The following is a 24,791-nucleotide window of genomic DNA, read 5'->3' on the forward strand; positions in this document are numbered from 1 at the left end:
GTAGCACAAAATTTACAATTACGAAAAGGGACCATCTTACCCCACTACTGGGACAAGATGACTCCCCACCAGGGGCCCCCCAATGTAAACTTGTCCAAGGTGTCATCCAATTTTTACACAATGTATAAAATACATTATTATTGTATTTTTGAAATTGAAAGTAAAATATAAAATCAAATATTTTATGTAATTGTTTATTTTCACAATTTAGATGAATAACTGAATAACTAAACAGTGAAGATGATAAAATAACAGAATCCCAGTCAAAGAGATTCATCTGAAAGGTAAACGTATATGAATATATACATACAGTATAAAGACACACATATATTTAATTGAATGCATGTCATAATAGCAATACTATGAATATAGATTGAATTCCTCTCAATTAGTCTATTAGGTTATAAGGAATAGAGAAGATGTTTGAAATGTGCATCTAATGCATAGAACCATTTAAAAATAATCGAAATAATCAAAAATCAAAATAATTTACTGTGTCCACAGATCCCCCATTAACAAATGGACATAACAACTTTTTAATATCCAACATAATAAAATGTCACAGATCACTATTTTCCATTGACAGAAAATGTTGATAATTTCACCTCAAAACTATTTGGATGGAATAAATCTCACAAATGTTGATATTCAGATGAGGAGGGGTCATCTTACCCCAGGGGCATCTTCCCCCATCTTCCCCTACTTATTAAATGCGTATATATCTGCTAAAAGTGAATTCTGTCAACATTTAAGACTACACTAGCATATAGATGACATAAAAAGGATTACTTATTTTGCTTGGTACCATTAAAGCATGTGGTTCTTGGTCTGAGGACCAGTTTGAGCTTAATTGAGTGAACACATCCCTTAGCCTGAGGTGCTAGCATCCTGCTCTGGCTTCCAGCAAGATGCTTAGCATTCACGCTATTGATTTTCCCATTATCACTTTAGCCTCCTCCAGTAGAGAGGATCAGAGGGAGCTCAATATAACAGATGAATTTGAGTTCAAGAATCTGCAGTCTTCAACCTAGAATGGAGTATTTAGCCCCCAACTGCCTTCCGTAAGCCATATACCCCCCCTGCCCCCCTCCTTGTTTTTACACTATTTAGGTAAGTTAACTGTAGATAAACCCAGTAATGACTATAAGCACATTTAAATGATTTAACTGTAGCCCACGGTGTAACCACAAGGCAGAATTAAGTTGCAACATCATACGTTTGCATTGGTAAAATGTGTATGTATGTATATGCTGGCAATAAGAGGTATGTTGGAAGGACATCGTAAAAGCACGTGCCTGTTCAAAATGTGTTTTTACTTTGCATTAATGCAAATTGCAATTATTCAAGGCACCTAATAGAAGCAGAACCCTGTTGTGAAAGGCTGCTCTAATATAATTCAATTTAATTCACTTCAGCTGCTTTACTGATCAAGGCCTGTGGGGGCCGTGTCTCTTGAGAAACCTGGGACTATAGAGTCAATAGGGAACTTATTCCAGAGGCTCTGTCACTGTGCAATCCCCCATAGACATGGCCCCATGTTCTGCTCAGTTGCCTAAAGGGAAATACAATGCAGATGGCGGGGGATGGGGGAGGCAGAGACAGAGACAGACAGAGACATTTAATTGAACAGATCTTGGTGATTCCTGGAATTGTCTCTCATGTAATATTCAGCTCTCGGTAATACAGCTTGGCAAAGAGCTATTGATCATAGTCTAGACCTCTCACTGCTTTCCTTCATCATACCCTGTATCACTCCTCTCTGAACAGTGACAGTAATGTTTGTTATGCTTTTAAAATGTAAAGTGTGCCATGTGTTGATGTCATTTTTTTAAAGACTTTCCCTGTACTCTGGTACAAATACACTTCACATGTAGTGCATTAAAAGTGATTTGAAAAATGTAATGCAGTTTGTAAAGTGGTCTTCATTTGACATTTTCCTCACATCTCCCTCTCGTTCTTTCTCTAGGTCAGGGTGGGATGAATGTTCTCAGTAGATCAGAGGATGGAGTGTTGTGACTCTGTCTCCAACAATGGAGCCTCTGGCCCCCATACACAACAGCCCCCTGGGCACTGCAGACCACTGGCCCCCAGTCCACTCATACTGGCCAAAGAGCAAGATATTCATCTGAGCACAGTAACTCTGTCCAAACAGGGTGGACAAGTGGGACGAACTGAGGAGGAGGAACTAGCAGAAAGGTGTGAAGACAGAATTAGGGAAAAACAGGTTAATGAATGTTCTAACAGAGAGCTGTTCAAAGATGAAGGTGAGAGAAAGGTGGAAGAGGATGAAGGTGAAGGTGAAGGTGAAGGTGAGGAGCACCCTATTGGAGAGATCTTGTACCAGCGTGATGGCTCTGCATACATTACGGAGAGAGAGAGTCAGCTTACGCGAGGTGTGCCCTCCTCCTCATTAGGTGCCCCGTCTTCTGTCATAAGTACCTGTTACATTTCCTCTTCTCAAAGTCTGGCACCACAGGTTTTTCATGTCTTCCACTTGCATCACCTTGACAACAGTGATAGTCTAGCTCTGGTGACCCGCCAATCCAAAGATAGTGCTCCTGACATGGCAGGGATTTCAGAGGCATGGGTGAAACGGTGTGGTCTAACCAAACCCATCCTGATGTGCTTTCTGTGTCGGCTGTCGTTCGGTCGATCACACACGTTTAGGGCTCATGCTTCACGGCAACACAACATCACCTTCAGCGATGAAGAACAGCATCTGCTCTCGTTTAAACACACCTCTGCCATATTGCAGCCTGCAGGCCCAGGAGGCCTCCCGCTCCTCTGTTTCCTAGAACCAAAAAATAATTTTGAGTCTGTGGTACCACTTAACCCAGCACCACCAACCTCTGGGAACAGCACGAAGGACACCACTAGACGGAAAGACAACAAAGAGGCTTGGACATCTAAGCCAGATCTCCCTCTCCTGCCCTCTACACCCAGAATCTCCCCTGCTACCTCAGAACCAAGCCCTGCCAAAGACCCCTCAACCCTGGGCAGAGAGGGCACACAGAAAGGCAAGGAGGATGAGAGATGGAAAGATGGAGCAGAGAGGAGAATGTGTTTAGAGGAAGGTAGCACTGTGGACAACAGTGCACACAGTATTAGCAGCAGTAGCAGACAAGAGCACAGTACTGAAGCTGCTCTGTCAAACCAAAGCATTTCCAAATCTCCAAACTCTGCAACAATAGCAACCAGCTTTACTAACAACACCAAAACCCTTACAGACTCTGAGTCAGAGTGTGGAACAAGCTTTAACTGCCACGAGGACCCTGCACCTGCTTCCCTTGTTGTGGTAAACCCGCCCACTGTCACTTCTACAGAACAACTTGACAACCAAGAGAGTGCCACAGCAGCAGAACCAAATGACCAGTTAGAGAATGGTAGCGCCATAGCAATGGAACCAACCGACAGGTTGTTTGATGATGACAGTCTTGCTGTCACTCATTCCAACCTGCCCAATAATAATAGCCATTCCACATCCCATAGACTCAGTCCCACCCTTGCCCAGACCAGTCAGTCTGTTCTCGAAGAAGGACATTCGGACACGGCCTCTAAAGGGAGGTTGGTAGTGGCTGCTGACGGAGGTTTTTTTGCTGTTGCAGATGATGTCCAAGGGTCATCTTACACTTATGGTATTCAGGCCTCTATGGCTCATACTAGAAACTCCTGCAAGACGTTAAAGTGTCCAAAATGCAACTGGCACTACAAATACCAGCAAACTCTGGAGGCCCATATGAAGGAGAAGCACCCAGAGTCAGAGTCAGAACAATGCCCATACTGCAGCAGCAGGCAGAGCCACCCACGCCTAGCAAGAGGCGAGACATATTCCTGTGGATACAAGCCTTTCCGCTGCCAGGTGTGCCAGTATTCCACCACCACCAAGGGCAACCTAAGCATCCACATGCAGTCAGATAAGCACCTCATCAACATGCAGAGCCTTCAGACACAGTCAAAGGCACACACCCCAGCAGCCCTGCCCAGTCCTTTATCCCATTCACATCCAACTATTACACACCCCACCCAGGCCAACTCCCCCTCTCCATCCAAGCTCCGAGGACGTGCATCGTGGCGGTGCGAAGTTTGCGACTATGAAACCAATGTGGCACGAAACCTCCGCATTCACATGACCAGTGAGAAGCACACGCACAATGTGCTTCTGTTGCAACAGAACCTGGCCCACATGCAACGCCAGCGCAAGCACAAAGCCGCCGAGATTTACCGCCACTGCCAACCCCAGACCAACCTGTCTGACTCCAATGCTCTTCTTCCAAGCAATGAGTTTGTGCACGACTCTTCGCAGAAACTGTTTGAATGCATTCTGTGCAGCCGCTTTTCCTGTGACACTCTAGAGCAGCTCAGTCAGCACCTGACCATGCAGCGCTCATTGCCCAATGCATATTGGAGGAGCACAACCGGCGACACCCATCATTGCCAGCTTTGCCATTATGCAACGCCTCTCCGAGCCAACTTCCAGCTGCACTGCCAGACAGACAAACATGTACAGCGTTACCAGCTAGCTGCTCACCTTCGAGAGGCCAGTAGTTACCATGGAAACATCAAGGAAGAGGAAGAAGAGTGGCGTCTCAGGTGTGTCACTGCAGGAAACCAGTTGCAGCTCAGGTGCAATGCATGTGACTACGAGGCCAACAGTATCGAGAAACTGAAACTACACACCATGAACTCCAGGCACGAGACAAGCCTAAGACTATACAAGGTAAATCACACTATTAAAAATTAGAAATGCTGGAATAGCATTAATCTTCATGAAACTGCATGTCACACATGCAAAAATAATTTCCAAATTGGGTTTAGGGCTATTTTAGCTGGAGTCTGGGGTCTGGCTTTCTTGTCAGTAAGATACAAAAAAACTCAAGGCTCCCTGTTGAGTCCACTTCTCTTATGTTGCAAGGCCTGTGAGGCCTCTTTGCTAATTGAGATAGATTGAATGTTATTTTTTCATTCTTGCTTATGTGGTCCATTAACTCAGCATATCTCTAATCAGTTTAGAGTTCTGTAAAACAAGTGGACTTGTGTTTCTCACTGGGGTTGTTTGTGTGTGTTCTTGTCTTTGTGTGTGTGTGTGTGTGTTTATGTAGTTTCTGTCTGCTCAGCTTTCACCAGATCTCAGACAGAGGGAGGGATTTACTAGTGATAGCCTTCTGAGCACTGTTAAGTAACATCTACATAGGTGTTTCTACAGGGTTGTATTGATCCTGTTTTAGTCTATATTATGGTGTCCACATTAGAGGAAGTCACATATTGATAATTTATGACTAGTCAATATAAAGCTTCCGCTAATGTAGTTAGGCATGTTATTTACTGGTGTTGAAATGTGAGCTGGATGAAGAGAGTGGGAGTATATGTTTTTACTCATTGATTGAACCTCCTCTCCTCTTCATTTCCTCAGTTTCCTCTTTGCTTACTTTGCCTTTTGGTTCCTCTTCCTTTTTCTCTTCCCTTCTCTTTCTTTTCCTCTTCCTTTCCTTTCATCTCATGTATTCACTTCCTCTTATTGTTCCTTTCATAATTTCTTCTCTTCTGTTGCTTCCCTATTCTTTTCCTCATCCTTTTACCTCTTCGGTTCTTCATTGTCATTTTTCTCTTTCTATTCTTTCATCTCCCTTTGCCTTTACCCTTCTGTTCATCCTTTATCTTTTCCTCTGCCTCTGCCCCTTTATTGTATATGTTATTTCCTTTTCTTTCCTTAATTTTTATCCTTCATTTTCCTCTTCTGTTCATCCTCTTCATTTGTCTCTTCCTCTTCGCTTTCTTCTTCCTCTTCCTTTCCTTTCCTTCATGTTTTCACTTCCTCTTATTGTTCCTTTCTTAATGTTTCTCTTCCTTTGCTTCCCTATTCTTTTCCTCTTCCTTGTCTTTCATCTCCCTTTACCGTTACCCTTCTGTTCATCCTATTTCTTTTCCTCTGCCTTCATTTTCCTTTTCACTTGCTTTTATTTTTCATTTTCCTTCCTTTCCTTTCCTTTTACACAGCTTGTATAAAATATTTACCAGATTACATATAAAAAACATAGACGCATACTATGACTAATCGTTCTCTTCACTTGTTCTCGCAGTATTTGCAGCAGATGGAAGGGGTGGAATCTGAAGGTGTGTGGCTGCACTGCGTGCTGTGTGATTTCTCCACTCAGAACAGACTTTCTTTGGTGCAACACTCTCATTCATTGGGCCATCAGAGAGGGGAGGGGCTGCTCAGAATACAGCAAATACAGAAGGGCCTGCAGGATGACGAGGAGCTCAGTGCCATCTTCACAATCCGAAAAAGCCCCACTCAAGAAAATGGTATGAGGCATACATGCTTGATCGCTTTGTCAATTTTAAATGGCTTTGTGTATTTTGCATATGCAAAGCTTTAAAAATGTAAACAGTTCTTGTTGTTTAGAAACCAGGTAGTTCCAACTGAGCACACACGTGCTTTCAAAATAGGACATGTTCATGCCAGCTTTTGATACTAAATTAATGTCAGAGGAAAGTGAGGAGGATTCTTTAATAACCCAATTCAAAAGACTAACAATGCCTTGTGTGTTGTGCTCAAAGATTAAAACATAAAAACAGAACATCAGAGGGGGAGGGCTGACAGACACTAAAAGCAGACAGAATGGAAAAGGGAAGAGTGCAGATATTTACACTGGGGTAATTGAGAAAAGTGGGTGGTAGAGGCAATTTGCATTAAGTTCAAACTGAGAATAAGCTCAACTAATGAGTTGAACAATAGCCCAACCTTGGCACCCAGCATGTGTGTGAGTACATGTATATAAATGATGGAGATATATTTGTGTGCTAGGAAAGTAGAGTATTGTAAAGGGATGAAATAAGGCTTGAAATATAGACTGGGGTAATTGAGAAAAGCGGGTGGTAGAGGCAATTAGCATTTAGTTCAGACCCAGAATAAGCTAAATGAATGCGTTGAATAGCAACATTTATATATACAGATATAAACGTGTGTCTAAATATATATGTAGACATTGATGTGCGAGAGAAAGAAAAATAGAAAAGAGAGTGAGTGTGTGCTTTTTGTACAGAATGGTGGGAATTGATTTTGTTAATTGACTTGCCAATAATCAAGTTTGTAACATCTTCACTGGCCAGAAAGAGGCTAAACTAGAGGGTTAGCCAGTCAATGTAGCCAATAAAGGTGCCACCCACTAACAAGGCATGAGTTAATAATCATTCTTCAATGTACATTCTCCAATTATAAAGGGAAAAGACAACAAGAATCACTGAGATCATGTTTGACAACAAAACATTATTAATAGTATGTAAATATTGGCGCAAGTTCGAATCCAGGGCGTGCTGAGAGACTCCAGTCAGGCTTCCTAAGCAACCAATTTGCCCAGTTACTAAGGCGGGTAGAGTCACGTTGGGGTAACCTCCTCGTGGTCGCTATAATGTGGTTCTTGCTCTCGGTGGGGCGCGTGAGATGTGCGTGGATACCATGGAGAATAGCATGAAGCCTCCGCACCCGCTAGGTCTCCGCGGTAACACGCTCAACAAGCCACGTGATAAGATGCGTGGATTGACGGTCTCGGATGCGGAGGCAACTGAGATTCATCCTCTTACTGAGTCAATACGCCACCTAGAGGACCTGGAGTGCATTGGGAACTGGGCATTCCAAATTGGGGAGAAAAGGGGAGAAACTAAATAAATATATATTATATTATGCTATTTTTTTTTATTTAGTAATGACTCTAATTAATAAATAAATAAAAGGCAGAACTGAAAACAATGATGCAGAAAGCTCAAAAACAAACAAATCTCAAACACATTAGTGTTGTACTCCAATTACCTCCAAATACCTTTGCATACGTGCACACACATTCACTAGATATTGTTATTAGTGGATGTGTCTTGTACAATCAATGCTGAAGTCTGTGAATGAGAGTGAGTCGCTGTTTCAGTGTGAATTTGAACCTGTAGGAGCATCGTATCAGCGCTGTTTCCGACCTCCTGGAGCGCTGGAGTTTGAATGGCTGGTTATTGATCTCTTTCGGAACACCAGGGCATTCTCTAATTTATAATCAATACTGGATCAATGTTGCTGAGCATTTGTATATTGATCTCAGGGACGAGTAGGAAGTACTGATGAAGTGTGCACAGGGGGTGTGTTAGCGTGTGTGTGTGCGTGTGTGTGTGTGTGTGTGCGTGTGTGCGTGTGTGTGTGTGTGTGTGTGTGTGTGTGTGTGTGTGTGCATCTGATCGCTTCATTACTGGCCATCTGTTTTGTCTGAGTGATCTGCACAGAAACAATCATTTATAATAATAAGATATTTTAAATGGCATACGTTAGCTGTTTCAAATTAATAGAATTGAAATAATTCAGTTGTGGCAGGCAGGTTAGTTTATGTGTGTGTGTGTGTGTGTGTGTGTGTGTGTGTGTGTGTGTGTGTGTGTGTGTGTGTGTGTGTGTGTGTGTGTGTGTGTGAAATTAGTGCATTAACAGCTTATGTATAAAACAGATAATGACATTTTGTTACAATTTTAACATACTGTATTTAGTCATTATCTACGTATATAGTTTGATAATTTTCTATATTTCTTCAATAAACACATGACTAGTTCACCCAAAAATGAAAATTCTCTTATGATTTACTCACACTCGTGCCATCCCAGTGTCAAGGTTCTGTCAATCTGTCAATTGGTGTTTTTGTCTCACAGGACCGTGGCATCATCGTCCCATGTCTGTCTTGTGTTTCGTTTCGTTCGTCTTTGTGTGAGCGCGGTTTTGGTTGTATTCCCTGCCGTTCGCTCTTCCGCCTGTCTTGTGTCATGTCTGGAATATGGTGTCTGGGTCCTGACTTCCTGTCTGATTCGGTTTTGGTCTGTGTCGGGATCCGGACACTCATGATCCATGTCTGTCTGGGTGTATCACGCTTATGTCATCTTGGCAGCATGTACTCGCTTCAATAGTTTATGTTTGTCTCTCGTGAACACGGGTGCACCTCGTGTTGTGCACCTGGGTCATGAGCTGTCTTCACGCTGTGCTGAGGTTCAGTCACTTCAGTCTGAGAGGTTGGGTTTGGGTATGGCCAAACTCTCGTACAGGTGTCCTGTCTTTTTTTTGTCACCTGTTGCGTGCATCGTGTGGTGCTTGCGTCGCGATGTACGCTCAGGTTTTGTTTAGTGTGAGAATGCGTGGCATCACTTCGTTTGGCGTTGTTACGCATTCTCTCCTCGTTTGTCGGTTGGCATGGCTGTATATTGCCATTATTGTCTTGGCGATGTGCGCTCATGCCATTCAGGTGTTTTGTTGTCTTTTAAGGGCACGTGGCTTTGTTTTATTGCTGTATCACCACGTGTCTCTCTGTCTTACGTCAGACCCCGCCTCCTTGTTTACTTTTTATTAGTTAATTTGCCTCAACTGTCCCCTGTTAACCCACTTGATTTATCTCCCAGTTTTAGTCCCATCGTGTTTGCTGTCCAGTGCCAGTTCATCTTGTTTTCCAGTTGGTCTTGTCTGTAGTTTGGGGGGTGTTTAATCAGTCCTGTTTCATCCCTGTTCCTGTTCTCGGTCCGGTCGGTTCTCTTCCCCGTAACATCTGCCCAGCCTGGATTAATTGCTTTACATTTTCCCTTACGGGGTAGTTTGTGTTTGTTTTTTCCTCCTTGTGGGAGTTTTATGTTGGATTATTGTGTTTTATTTTTGTATTAAATAAACCTTTATTTTTCACATTGCTTTTGGGTCCTGAGCCTCTTATTCTTGACACTCAGATGTGTATGACTTTCTTCTGCAGAACATAAACAAAGATTTTAGAAGAATATCTCAGCTCTGTAGGTCCATACAATGCAAGTCAATGGTGGTCAGACCATTGTAGCTCCAAAAATCACATAAAGGAAGGATAGAAGAAATCCATACGACTCCAGTGGTTAAATCCATGTGTTCAGAAGTGATGTAATAGGTGTGGGTGAGAAACAGATCAATATTTAAGTCCTTTTTTACTCTAAATCTCCATATACACTTTTACATCTGAAAGTGAAAGTTAAAGTAGAGTTTTAGAGTAAAGAATTAAATATTGATCTGTTTCTCACCCACACCTATTACATCACTTCTGAAGACATGGATGAAACCACTGGAGTCGTATGGATTTCTTCTATGCTTCCTTTATTAGATCTTTGGAGCTACAAAGGTCTGACCACCATTGACTTGCATTTTATGGACCTGCAGAGCTGAGATATTCTTCTAAAAATCTTCATTTGCGTTCTGCTGAAGAAAGAAAGTCATACACATCTTGGGTTGGAATGAGGGTGAGTAAATAATGAGAGAATTTTCATTTTTGGGTGAACTATCCCTTTAACAAAACTACAATTATTCCCAAAAATCCCTTTATAGTGTGTTTTATCAGAAGAGTACGGACTGAGTCTTGGTTCTTCCTAAGATTATTTTGCACTTCTACTTAAACGTCTTAATTGTTTTTTTTTTTCTTTGCCACTCCTGCCTTTGGCTTGCTCACTGGGGGGTTTAAGGGTCTATTTGTTGTAAAGCTGCTTTGAAACAATAAGCAGGGCTCAACAATGAGGATTTTATTTAATTTTTCTGATGGCCTGTGAAAATATTTTCACGGGCTCCACAAATTTTTTAATTTTTATAAATTTTATTTGCATCCTAATTCTGTATTTATTTAGATCTTTCATTTTACATTCAGTTTTCTTTACAAAAATAAATATAAAAAAAAGTATATATATTTTTTGTTAATTTGCAACATTAGCTACTGTACATGATATATACACCTATAATCTAACTTCTGGAAAGCTATGAATTCATACACACACACCTTTGTGTATAAACAATTATACAGGTGGCAAAACATTATTGATAAGTTTAATTATTCCATGATTTTCACCAACTATTCTCACAATTTTGACAAAACATCTTCTGTATTAGCCAGCTAAATAATGTTACTTTATATTGATATATATTTATATTTGTAACAATGCTCAATATATCACACTCAGAACCAAATTTACACATTTGAAAGGGATAAAACCACTTAAAGATTTAGCAAGTGTCAAATACTGTCAACTGACCCAAAACAGTCTCACACTTGCCCCATTCCGGACATCTTTTTTGTTGAGCCCTGAACATGTGTTATGAAAAGCACTATACAAATAAAACTGGAAATGGAGAATGCCTTTACAGAATTTTCACTTATTAACCGTTTCCCTTCAATGCTATGGATTTTACTGTTGTTATCCTTTTACTTTTCATCCCTAAGCTTTGATTTTTCCCCTCGAGAGATGATCAACAATAGATTCATTTTTTGGTCAGGTTCAGTTTGGTGTGTGTGACTTTTGAGAGAATAACGGAGTGAGAGGACTCAATGGGGCGGTTGTAACTAGAGCGGATTTGACAGTTTCAGGTTATGTGTTCTGTGTTTATGGGTGTGTTGGTTTGATAGGAAATCAATAGCGTGTCTGTCAGGATAATTGGTGTTCGGATGGCCTCTCTCCCTCTCGCTTTCAACCGCTGCCATAATCACCTTCTCAAAGAACCAGCAGAAGATACCTCGGCCTGCCTTTGATTGGCCTGTTATGACAACCCGCATGCATTTTTTTTGTTTCCCCCCTTCTATAATACCCCCCACCTAAATCAACTCCGTTCCTCTTTTCCCTTCCCCCACATAGGAGAACAATTACTCTGCTAAGAAAGCAGAAAGACAGAAAGCGAGAAGAGGATGAAGAGAGGGAAAGGGAGGGGTTGAATGGGATATCTGGTTTAGTGTGTCCCGAGGCTGTGTGTTTTGTACCTACTAAGCTCAGCTGAGGCTTTTAGATGCTGCAAAAGAACAACAAGAGCATTGCTCCACCTCTGAATGTCTTTCATTTTATGGGGCTTTAGGATTCATAGAGAAGATTTGATAAAAATGTGTCTTAGTCCACACTGAAAATCTGGAATTGAATAGCTAATTTAATTGAAACTAACCTTGAAATAAATAGAAAATTAATAAATAGAGGCTTTCTCTGTCTACAAATGGCTGCAAGTATAGAAGAGGTCTGCTGAAACACTCTCCACTTACAAAAGTATCAAAATGTAACATGGTATTACCCAGTTTTTAAACATTGTGCAAAGGTAATCCCTTGTAGTTTTGGACAGATTTGAGGTCCCAAACGATTACATTGAAAAGATCTGATATTCAGAATCTCATTTAAACGTGGGAATAAACCAAAACTTGTTGGACGTATAAAAAAATAAAACAAAGAAATGTTGTTACATAAAATGAACATATAAATATATATTTTGTACAGTTTCTAGGTCACTAATCAAGAAAGCTAATTTGTGAAATTGACCATGTAACCATATTCCTCCTTGAAATTCAATTAAATGTTTTTACAATTAAACTTTGTTACACTAATAATGTGATTTATAATGAAAAACTATATTAAATTATAAAAAGGCAAAACAGAAGAATTTCCAAACGCATTGTGTGTTTTTGGCTATGCACTGTCAATGCAATTTTTTAGGAACTGCTTTTAAAAAAATGGCTTTAAAGGGATAGTTCACCCAAAAATGAAAATTCTCTTATAATTTACTCGCCCTCATGCCATCCCAGATGTGTCAGACATTCTTTCTTCTGCTGAACACAAATAAAGATTTTTAAAAGAATATTTCAGCTTTGTTGGTCAATGCAAGTGAATGGGTGCCAAATTTTTGAAGCTCCAAAATCCACATAAGGGTAACATAAAAGTACTCCAGACGACTCCAGTGTTTAAATGCATCTCTTCTGAAGTGACATGATGTGTGGGTGAGAAACAGATCAACATTTAAGTCCTTTTTTACTCTAAATCTCCACTTTTACTTTCTCCTATTTTCCTTTGTGCATATCACCCCCTACTGGGCAGAGAGGAGAATTTATGACAAAAAATTGCTTAAAGATTGATCTGTTTCTCACCCACACCTATCATATCATGTCTGAACACACGGATTTAACCACTGGAGTCGCATGGATTATTTGTATGCTGCCTTTATGTTGATTTTTGAGCTTCACATTTTTGGCACCCATTCACTTGCATTGTGAGGACCAACAGAGCTAAAATATTCTTTTAAAAATCTTCATTTGTGTTTTGCAGAAGAAAGAAAGTCATATACATCTGGGATGGCATAAGGGTGAGTAAATCATGAGAGAATTTTCATTTTTGGGTGAACTATCCCTTTAACAAAACTACAATTATTACAACAGACAAAAACAGAGGCCTATTGTATTATGATCATTTGTAAAGCCTGTCATGGCAGCATTGTTCCTCAATTTGTGCTTTGAAATGGACTCTTTGTGTGTGATCCTGCTGACCTCTGCTGCATTATCTCCCTCCTGTGACTTTTCTAATCCCCACAGGTCAAACGAAGCTCTGCTGACAACGCCAACTCAATCTCATCCTTCTTTTCATCTTTCCTTCTCTCTCGTGTCTCTTTTAGATGTTTTACAGTGGCGATATAAATGTGTGTAAATCTATAGGAAATTTAGGATGTTTATATAAAACTAGCTACTGTAGTGTATTGCAGTGTGTTTGTGTTAATGTGATTGAGAAGGTTGCTTGAGTCTTTCCGAGCTAGCGTAGACTGACCCCTATGGGTTTGAATATAGTCCTGCATTTAACCTGGTGCTGAAAGGCACATATTTGCAGAAGCAATGCCTCAATAAACTAACCAAATATAAAAAATCTGACCCATATTGTTCGACCACTAAACAGACCATTGTGGAGTATACTGTTCCTCCCCCTCAATATCTGTGGTGGTACAGTCCTGTTCTTAAAAATATCTGATTTAGATGTTTTTCTTCTTTTCAAGGAGATCATAACGGGATGGAGTCGCCCACAGAGATTACGGCTAACCTGGAAGACAGAAATAAACACGGAGATAGAGCGGGAAAGAAAAAAGGTCCTTAAAGTCTCACTGATTTGACTCAGAGTTTATTTGAACAATAAAATTGTTCTACTACAATAAGCCACGTGTTCCAGTAAATAATGCATGCCCTTGAATTGTCTCTCTGTTTGCATCTTTTGCTCATAGAAGCCATTATTCAGACGGAGGTGGAGCAAAACGAGTCATCTTCCAGTCCCAAGCGTCCCTCGTCTGGATCTAGTGACTCAGATGATCCCTCTCCCTGCAAACGGCCACGAGGACAGGAAGAGGTCTGCTGAAACTCTCCCCACTAACAAAAAAGTTCCTAAATGTATCATGGCATTACCATGTTGTTTTTGGGCTTATGCTACCGTATATCCCCAAAAAAACTAAAAACAGGACAATAAAATGTCTTAATGCAAACCTGTAAGTAAACAACGTTTTGGTTTTTGAAAAATGTAAAACAACGAAACATTATGACGTAAAATAGATAATACATATTTAAGAATTGACACTGTTTCTAGGTCACTAATCAGAAAAGGATATTTGTGACAATGACAAATTGTATTACATTTCTGATTTCCTTGCTTCCACCGAAGCGCACAGGATGCTTTTTCAACATTCTTTAATCATGCTGGATAAAAGGATTCATCAGATCATTGCATAAATTTGCGATGGAGTTGTCGGGCATGTCAGCTTGACAGTGTTGTTCATTTTGTCATTAAAGCAAAAGGCGACATATCAAATGCTAAGGAATTCAGAAATGTATGTACATTTTCAATTCACCTTTTCACTCAAATCACGATGCTTATTATGTCATTTGTAAAAACAATAATGCATTAAAAGATAAATAATATGAGTAGAAGCATTTCTACATATTGGAGTCTTTTGGACCCCTCTCTTAGAACTACCATGTAAATTCTAAGGTACATGAATATGATAATCATTCAATACCATGGCATATATCAAAGAGCCGTCTGATACCATCACTGTATCATGGCACTACCACAGTAAAGATCAGAACAAGTAAACTAAAACTAAACTGTAAAGTTAAGCAATTCCTTATGTAAATGAGCAGGATGCTTTGAAGTCAAGACGTAATTATTGTAAGTAAGTATCTCTATTCATCTCTCTCTCAGATGCAGTGTCCATTCTGTCTGTTCCGTCATTCTGACATTGAGAGTTTAAGGACTCATGTGATGAATCAGCACGCAGTTCAGCCAGCTCTCCACTGCCCGCTGTGCCAGGACATACTACACAGTATTGCCCTCTTGCGTACCCACCTCACAAATCTGCACAGTGTTACTGCAGACTGCACTCAGAAACTCATCAACACGGTGAGCACATACACGGTGTGTCAGGTAGATTTGAGTGCACATTGATATAGTGTGAAATGTTTTATTTGTGCTTTTACGAAGAATGAATTGAACCAGGTCATTTAGGCAATTCGCAAACTTCCGTTCCAGCTACTTCCTACATGTATTACTTGTGGAGGGATTATCAGCCAGGCAGATAAACTGGCTCATATTTGGCTGTTTTGAGATGATACGCAGTAGATCTTGGCTGATTAATGCTAGTATTTGTCAAATATACTGTGATTCTTTTTGGGGTTTTTTAAGTAAATACGCAGCTAAATAAATAAATACATTTGAATCTGTTTTTGTCTTGTTTTCCAGTAAATATATTTTGCTCAAGAAGCAAAATAGTGTAAGATAATATTACTTCTTTTTAGAGAATATATCATTAAGTTTTTAAGGGGGTATTTTCATCACCCATTGGCATTTTTTTTTGTTTACTTACATAAACATGTATTCTTATGCAATTTTGCTTCTCATAAATGTATTAAATACATTTATCTTGTTTTGATAATATTAAGAAACTACTAAAATATTTATTAAGATAATCATTTTTGAAGTGTATTGCGTGTAGAACAAGTTTTACACATTTCAATTCGGTAATTTTGTGTACCCTACATCATTGGATTTTATTCTATATTGATCTGCATTAAATTGACCACCATGCTCTCTAGAGATCGTCCATTTAAAAACCCATATCAGTTGACCACTATTTTGTGCCAGTTGTCTTTAGTGTAAAAACTGTATTTATGCCAGAATTGTACTTCGCAAATGTTTGTGTACGGAGGGGTGTTTGCTGCTCAGTGACTCAAGATTGTCCGTCTCGTTCTGGGAGACGAGTAACGAAAGTGAGTGGGGGGAGGTAGCTGCAGCAGCGCCAATGAATTTTAAAATGAGCTTTTTTTATGTGCAGAATATAAATTGATACTAATGCACCCTGAGCTTGTTTGAACCCGAAGCAGACATGCCTCACTGTCTCTGAACGCTTGGACATTTTTGTCAATTCAGTCAGCTTGCGTCGATCGCTTCTCTGACTGTCATTTCATTCATGTGTTCTCACCTCTACTATCAATCTTGGTTTTGCTTGCCCTCTATCGTGCCATCTATCTTCGACTTCCTCTCCTCCCTCCCCAGCCGAACTGAAATACAGTAATGAAAGTAATTGTGCTTCATTAGTTCTGAGCTGGCACTGGGTAATTTTCATATGAAGCGTGCCTGGTAATTATGTTCTAAATTAAATGTGACCTTGAGAAGACTTGTGTGCTTGCCTCCCGTCCCTTTAATGCAGCACTTTCCTGAAATGGTGTGCATTGTGATGTAAATAGCTGCCATTTTGTTTGGTTGCACTCCCTCCCGTTTCCTCTTATAGTTGCATTGATTTACACATTTTAATGTTGAATGGGTACAGAAGGAGAAAAGCAGAGGGAGATAAATAAAGTGGCTTTTTTACATCCAAAGTTGGTTAATTGTTTTGTCACAGACCAAAGAGGGCTTGCATTCATACTTAACCTTTGAACTCCTTTAAGTGTTGGTTCATGAGCACGGTTCCATTTTGCCATCTGAAGTTAAGGGTCTATTCTCAAGGACGATGCATCGTTAATGCAAATGTAGTGAGAGCACGGCATAATGACCAATCATTTTTACAGACAACAATCAAATGACTTAATAATGAGATTTATCCATTAATTAATCCACAAAAAAAGATTAATCAAACCTATTATGATTTCCCCTTTTCCCCTTGTGATCAGGTGATTGCTTCTGATGTGCTGCCAGAGAAGATGTTTTTACCAGTGCAAAATTCAGATACCCAACAGACAATGGCTGGTCTAAATGCTAATGAAACAAAGAGACTGGATGGTTAGTATAAATACCAGCTCATTTCTTTTCTAATTTAATCTTGGTCATTGAGTATAGTGCTATATTTATTGTAATTGTAAACAGGGTAAACAACTAATATCTCATTCAGATTAAATGTATAAATATTTTTCCTTAACAAATTGCATTTGCCTTTATTTCTGCTGTGAAACAAAAAGGAGATGTAAGTGAAAATGTTAGCCTCAGTTGCCATTCATTTTTATTGCATCTCTCTCCAAACAACAAATGTGAATGGTGACTGAGCCTGCCATTCTGTCTTATATTTTTGGGTGAACTATCCCTATTGCATCATTATATTTTCACAGAAATCCTATGGAAATTGTTTTTAAAAGAAAACTGTTTGTTCTTTAGAAATCTCAACAGATGCTGAACCTGAGAGAGGTTCCACACCTCAGGATACAGCAAAAATACATAAGCAGCCGTCAGAAGATGCAGAATCAACCAAGGAGAACAGTGCTGCGTTTCCTTGCTGGCAGAAAAGCTGTAACAAAGTCTTTACATCCTCAAGTGCACTCCAGACACACTTCAACCAGCTCCATAGCCAGAAATCTCAAATGCCAATATCTGACCGACACATTTACAAGTACCGGTGCAATCAGTGCAGCCTAGCTTTCAAAACCCCTGAAAAGTTGCAAATGCATTCTCAGTACCACGCCATCAGAGCAGCGACCATGTGCTGCCTCTGCCAACGCAGTTTTCGTACAATGCAGGCCCTTCGGAAACACCTTGAGACAAGCCACCTGGAGCTAAGTGAATCCCAGATACAGCAGATTTATGGTGGTTTAATGATGAATGGAGAGTCCGGGGTCTCTGTCGACCAAGGTTTTGAAGATCAGGGATCGCCAGAGGAAAATGGCATGAGAGATGATGAAGAATGTGACTTGGAGGAGAAACTAAGTGTTTCTGACAATGATTCAGGTTTGGGTAAAGACAGCGTTGAATGTGACCTCAAACAGCCTGTTTTGCCACTTAGAAAAGGCCCAAATATCACAGTGGAGAAATTTATGGATCCATCAAGGCCTTTCAAGTGTACTGTTTGTAAGGAGTCTTTCACCCAGAATAATATTCTCTTGGTTCATTATAACTCTGTGTCACACTTGCACAAACTTAAACGGTCACTGCAAGACACATCAAATGGTTTTCTAGAGCCCATCAACAGTACAGACCACAAACCATTCAAATGTAGCATTTGCAATGTAGCATATAGCCAGAGTTCCACCTTAGAGATTCATATGCGTTCAGTCCTGCACCAGACCAAAGCTCGTGGATCCAAACTTAATTCATCAAACTCCACCTCAGAGTCTAATGGCCCTTTCCTAGATAGAGCAGTGTCCAACACTCCTACAGATCTGAAACCTATGACTTCCATGAACAACCTTAGCCTGAGCCACCAACATAAAATTGAGCCCATTGGCACATCTGCAAACCCAGACACTAGCCATTCTTCAACATCTGAAGTGAGGAAGAAGTTAGTAGATATTACTGATTCAGCAACCAAACAACAACAGATGTTACTACAACAACAACCACTTCAGCAACAACAGCAGTTAGTCCAGGCTCAAGCCCATCTTCAGCAAGAGCTCCAGAAAAATGCTACTATTCTTCAGTCCCACTTATTCAATCCTGCCCTTCTACACCCCTTTCCCATGACAACAGAGGCTCTTCTTCCAGTGCAGCAACAACAGCAATTGCTTCTTCCTTTTCTCATTCCAGGAGGAGATTTCTGTATGAATCCAGAGTTGAGCCTTAAAGGCTCTGGGGTAAACTTAAGCACACTAAAGCCTACGACAAATGATACCACTGAGTCTTCAAAAAAGGATGTCCAGACATGCTTTCCTAATGACAAACAAAATGTAGACCAAACCAATACTGATCATCAGACTCCCTCCGAGGACCTTGCAGAAAATTATACCATTAATGAACAGAAACTGGCAAGTAATCCACAGTGTGAGAAGAGCACAGATGGAAATAAGATAAATGAAGAATCCAAGGAAATGGATGATATGGTCACCAATGAAAAAATAGATAATCCCAAATATAGGGAACGAAAAGACCTAAACAAAGAGGTGTCAGTCAATGGAGAACTCGTTGAGTTCTTTCCACCCAGAATAGCCCATGATGCACCTGGGAATGCTTCAAAGGCGTTGCTTGAAAACATTGGATTTGAGTTGGTCATGCAATTCAATGAAAATAAGCAGCGATATCAGAAAAATCTTACAGAGATGTTACCAAATGATGGGGATGTGGCTGAAACCGAAGAGGCAGATAATTCTGAGGACTTGGAGAAGCTGGAGTGCGGGTCTTGCAGGAAGCTTTTTTCAAATGCACTGATACTAAAGAGCCATAAAGAGCAGATTCATCATTCTATATTTCCTATCAAGTCATTGGAGAAGTTTGCCAATGAATACAGGGAGCAATATGACAAACACTTCCCCTTGAAACTTGCAACTCCTGAGGCTTCTCCTCCTGTCTCCTCCCCATCTCCTTCACTGCCTACACCTCTTCCCTCTCCTGTGCAGGAGCAACAACAACAAGTGCAACCTATTATTCCTACATCTACACGCAGTGCCACTCCTGCTGCTGTCTCCATTTCCCAAGTTAAAGCTTCAGTAACTCAAATTCCCTTACCAATGGAACTAACATTCTTCCCCCCTCTGCTGATGCCTTCCATACCTTTGCAAGCTTTGACTCCTCAGGTACCTGTCCATCTGCCCCCAGTGGAGGCTGGTCTACCACCTGATTTGACTCAACTCTATCAACAGCAGTTAACTCCAGCCATGTTGGAACAACAAAGCAAAAGACCCCGAACCAGAATCATGGATGACCAGCTGAGAATCCTGCGACAGTATTTTGATATCAACAACTCCCCAAATGAGGATCAAATTCATGATATGGCCAACAAATCTGGCTTGCCGCACAAGGTCATAAAGCACTGGTTTCGGAACACTCTATTCAAAGAACGCCAGCGCAACAAGGATTCTCCGTACAACTTCAGTAACCCTCCTATCACAACACTGGAAGATGTAAAGATGGATTCCAAACCACCCTCTCCTGATCCACCAAGACAAGAGTGTTATGGTGGGAAGAGATCTTCAAGAACCCGGTTTACTGACTACCAGCTGAGAGTGCTCCAGGATTTCTTTGATGCTAATGCATACCCTAAAGATGATGAGTTTGAGCAACTCTCTAACCTCCTTAATCTCTCCACCCGTGTGATTGTGGTGTGGTTTCAAAATGCCAGACAAAAAGCTCGGAAGAACTACGAGAACCAAGGAGAGGGAGTGAAGGATGCTGAACGCAGAGACCTACCTAATGACCGCTACTCTCGTACTGCCAACAACAATTTCCAGTGTAAGAAATGTAACGTGGTCATTCAGTGCATATTTGATCTCATCAATCATCAGAAAAAGCAGTGTTACAAAGATGATGATGATTATGGTGATGATGATGATGATGATGATGATGTTGATGATGATGATGATGAAATGATGCAGAATGAACTGAATGAAACTGCAATGGATTTTAAGTCTGAGTGTCATATTCCAATATCTGGACCCTTATGTTTTACACAAGCACCCTTCTGCTCAAGTCCTTCTAGTTCATCTGTATCCAGCACTAATTTAAAGTCAGATTCTGAGCAGTTACACACAAACAATCTCACTGGAGAGTTTAAATATACTAATGTAGAATCTGCTGTCCTTGAACAAACTGTTAGTACCAACTCTGAGTTTGAAGAACTAGAGAACAAAATGCAGCGGCCAAAGCCCCTTTGTGAGGAAAAACAAAATGCAAGCACAGAGATTCCCTCTCACTCATCTCCTAAACAACAACAACTTTCCTGCACATCCCAAACAAGCCCAGTTCCATCACATAGTTCCCCAAAAATGTTTAGTCCTTCAGAGATTTCTTCATCTGAGCAGCAGAAGCTAGCCCAGGAGATGAGCCCTTACCACTGCATCCAGTGCAAATTGAGCTTCCCTTCCTTTGAACATTGGCAAGAGCACCAGCAAATGCACTTAGTTACTCAAAGCTACTTCCCTACCCCACAGTTCCTGGACCGTCCTGTAGACATTCCTCTTATGCTGTTTGACCCTTCTAATCCCCTACTGGCAAGGCATTTGCTCTCAGGAACGATCCCACAGATAGCGGTGAATCCTGATTCAACAATAAACTCTCTGAAAAGGAAACTTGAGGAGAAGGCAGGATCTGGTTCTGTGGAAAATGACTGGGAAAATAATGGGGATGAACCCCAACGAGACAAGCGAATGAGGACCACCATAACACCAGAGCAGCTTGAGGTATTATACCAGAAATATCTTCTGGACTCCAATCCAACACGCAAGATGCTTGACCATATCTCCAACGAGGTGGGTCTTAAGAAAAGAGTGGTTCAGGTCTGGTTCCAGAACACCCGTGCTCGTGAGAGGAAAGGTCAGTTTCGGGCATTGGGTCCAACTCAAATGCATCGCCGGTGCCCTTTCTGTCGAGCTCTTTTTAAGGCACAGACTGCTCTTGCTGCTCACATACGTTCACGTCACTGGCATGAAGCCAGAAATTCAGGCTACAGTATGGCAATATCTAGTATGACTCAGGATCAGGAGTGTTCTCAAATCAAAGCTGATTGCTTTGATTTTGCCAATTATCCTCAGTTTTTTAATTTAACCAATGATTTGTATTCTCCAGAGAGTAAAAGCATGGATCTGTCCTCACATCAGCAGCGTCTGAGCCCAAAGCCTATGAAGGGCAAGGGTATTGAAGATTTTGAAATACCTTCCATGTCAGTCTTCCATCAGACTTTTGAACAGAGAAAACTGAATAAATGTGAGGCCACCACAAACATGACCCATGATGAAGGAAATGACTCACTAGATGGTACACATGGCAATATGAACCACATATCTCTCAGCACCGAAAGAGAGGGATCTTCAGAAAATGATGAGAAGATGTCTGCTGGACTGATTAGCCCAGCAATGAGCTTCAATGCTAAAGATTTTGATAATGATTTAGTCCTGGATTACAGTGAAAATTCTAGCCTGGCCGATCCAGCTTCACCATGCCCTGGCAGCTCCAACAGCCAAGGCTTTGACAATGACAGATACAGTCAAAAACGCTACCGGACTCAGATGACCAACCTGCAAGTGAAAGTGCTCAAAGCCTGCTTTAGTGACTATAAAACACCAACGATGCTTGAGTGTGAAGCCTTGGGCAATGACATCGGACTTGCCAAGAGGGTGGTTCAGGTGTGGTTTCAGAATTCTCGTGCCAAGGAGAGAAAGGCCAAGATTAGCCTTGCAAAGCACTTTGGTATAGAGAGTACCTCTATTGATAGACCCAAGACAGAGTGCACTCTGTGCTCAGTCAAATACATTGGCTGCTTTTCTATTCGTGACCACGTCTTCTCTCAGCAACATCTTGCTAAAGTTAAGGAGGCCCTGGGTGGCCAGATGGAGAGGGACAAGGAACATTTGGGCTCAGTATCTGCTCGCCAGCTGATGGCTCAGCAAGAGCTAGATAATCTGAAGAAGACAAGTGATGTTCTAGGACTTAACCAAACTGCCATTCAGTGTCTGAACCAATCCTCAATGTACTCAAGTCAGCAGACAAATGCCTCTGCAAGCATACAAGGTGGTAGCAGCACAATGATGGCAAGTTTTTCTTCCATGAAAACAGGTATGTAGGTAACCTATACGTTGTGATTTTTAAATAGAAAAGAGTGCATCAGTTTAAAAACTGTAGACCATGCTGTATTTTAAAGTTAGTTAGTTCTGGTGTTATTGATTTATATCAAAATTCTGATTTCCTGTAATCTTGAATTTCTTTGTTTTGGTATAGTTTTGGAAGGTGCCAGTGACCCTCCTGCAAAACCACCTGTGATGTCCTCTTCTGCCATATCAGCTATGGATGACAAAGATGTAGTTAGCACAACCAACTCTGTTTTGACCTCTAAGATCACACAACAAGAACATCAACTCCAGTTTCCCAAAGAAAATGACACAGAGAGTAACAAGATTCCCATGAACATACATGACAGTACTCCGTTGGAAAACTCTTCTTGTAATGCTAAAGAGAAGCTTGACTCCTCCAGACTAGCAGTATCTACTCCAAATACTGGAAGGGAATATGCCATAGATCCATTTCAGCTACAAGCTCTTCATGGGGCAATGAAAACAGACCCAGGTGCTTTGCTCTCTAGCTCCCTCATGCCCTGTCTGATGCCCGGCTTTCCTCCACTCTTCTCTCCCCATATCCCTACACCAATGCCCAGTGGCCTCCTGCAGCCCATGTTTGGTATGGATGGCATTTTCCCATATGTTCCAGTCTTTCCACAGGCTCTATTGGGACTCTCCCCGGGCTCACTCCTCCAGCAATATCAACAAAATCTGCAGGGAGCACTGATGCAACAAAGAATGCAGCTGCAACAGAAACAACTAGTGCAGCTACCAGAGAAACCAAAACCCAGCCAAGACACCGTCCACACTAGAGGACCTGTCCTGGATTTATCCAAACATGACAAGAAGCAAGGCACACCCAATGGCACAGATTCCCCCTTCATAAATTCTAAGCAGCCAGAACTGAATGATAACATTCTTCAAAGCCACTGTATTGTCTCCAAAGCAGTGGATAGAGGGGAAGGCAAGGATTGTCATCTTAATGACTGCCTCGCCTGTGAGGAGTCTCTTGCTGGGCATGCAGAGCTCATGAAGCACCTGAAGAACCCTCAGCAAAAACAAAGTAAGGCAGAGAGACTGAATGCCAAAGAGCATGCTTCTCCACGATTACCTCACATCAGTCCCTCATCTACCTCTCAGCCAAATCCACCCAGTGACCAGAGCTTCTCTTCAGCTGCCCAGTCTTCTTCTGAAACCTCTATCCCTACACCAACCAATTCTGACCAGAGTTCATCAGATAGACGATGTTCCCAAAGCTCTTCCCAGACTTCAGCTTTATCTGAGGCTTCCCAAAGCTCACCGGCTTCACATCATGTTCTTTCGCCTTCAAACGTTACCTCAAGCCTGACAAGCCTTGCAAAGGCTTGTCACGAAAAACCAACAGACTCTGTGGATGCGTGTTGTGATAGCGACAAGACTTGACATAATATATAGGAGCAATTGTTTTTATGGCTTGGCCAGCTTGATTAGAGACTCCATGGGGAAAAAAACAACTAGAGGAATGTAAAATATAAACATCTCCACTGTAGATTACACTGGGGGAAAGACATGACAGACGTTTTTAAATGGGTCCTGTAGGATCAAACTTGCATTTCCAGTGCTTGTAACCAAAAACACATGTCAGTAGAATGTTTTTTTCCTTTTCAATATGCTGGTTTTTAACTAAAACTTGAGTATATGTGGGGGAAATAAAGGGTGCACATCTAAAGACTGGTGAAGAACCTAAGATGCTTTCATTATGACCTAACTAACCAAAAGTCTGTTTTTAACATATACTTTTAAACAGACACTCACAAAACACCCACACTATTTTTTGCCCTGTCAAGTGTTAAGATATTATATTATTGGCTTAATGAAGTGATGTAATGTACTTTGATGTTGTCTTCTCTCAGGTCAACAGCTCTCGATTTTGTTCTGTTACAAGACATACCAATAGAAAATATATGAAGCCCAAAAGAATTGCATAATGAAGGAAATTGTCAAATTCTGATTTGTTTTCAAACTTCTGAAATTGCATTTATTTTTTTTTATGTGGACATA

At 41.0% G+C, this 24,791-nt stretch overlaps 1 protein-coding gene across 1 annotated transcript; it reads left to right on the plus strand.

Annotated features, from left to right (window-relative positions):
- The first annotated feature begins 1,981 nt into the window (after positions 1 to 1,981).
- LOC127623328 (zinc finger homeobox protein 3-like) lies at positions 1,982 to 24,791 on the plus strand. The gene is made up of 8 exons (XM_052097741.1): positions 1,982 to 4,717; positions 6,078 to 6,303; positions 13,799 to 13,888; positions 14,021 to 14,142; positions 14,992 to 15,189; positions 16,956 to 17,064; positions 17,434 to 22,752; positions 22,915 to 24,791. Exons 1-8 carry the CDS (start codon positions 1,982 to 1,984, stop codon positions 24,171 to 24,173), a joined length of 10,059 nt encoding a protein of 3,352 aa, XP_051953701.1. The 3' UTR covers positions 24,174 to 24,791.

This window comes from Xyrauchen texanus, chromosome 29 (assembly GCF_025860055.1).
Source record: "Xyrauchen texanus isolate HMW12.3.18 chromosome 29, RBS_HiC_50CHRs, whole genome shotgun sequence".
Classification (NCBI taxonomy): domain Eukaryota; kingdom Metazoa; phylum Chordata; class Actinopteri; order Cypriniformes; family Catostomidae; genus Xyrauchen; species Xyrauchen texanus.

Coding starts and splice junctions, on each gene's coding strand:
- LOC127623328 (XM_052097741.1), top strand. CDS start 1,982: ATGTTCTCAGTAGATCAGAGGATGGAGTGTTGTGACTCTGTCTCCAAC. Junction 4,718..6,077: donor CAAGCCTAAGACTATACAAG/GTAAATCACACT, acceptor TTGTTCTCGCAG/TATTTGCAGCAGATGGAAGG. Junction 15,190..16,955: donor CTCAGAAACTCATCAACACG/GTGAGCACATAC, acceptor CCTTGTGATCAG/GTGATTGCTTCTGATGTGCT.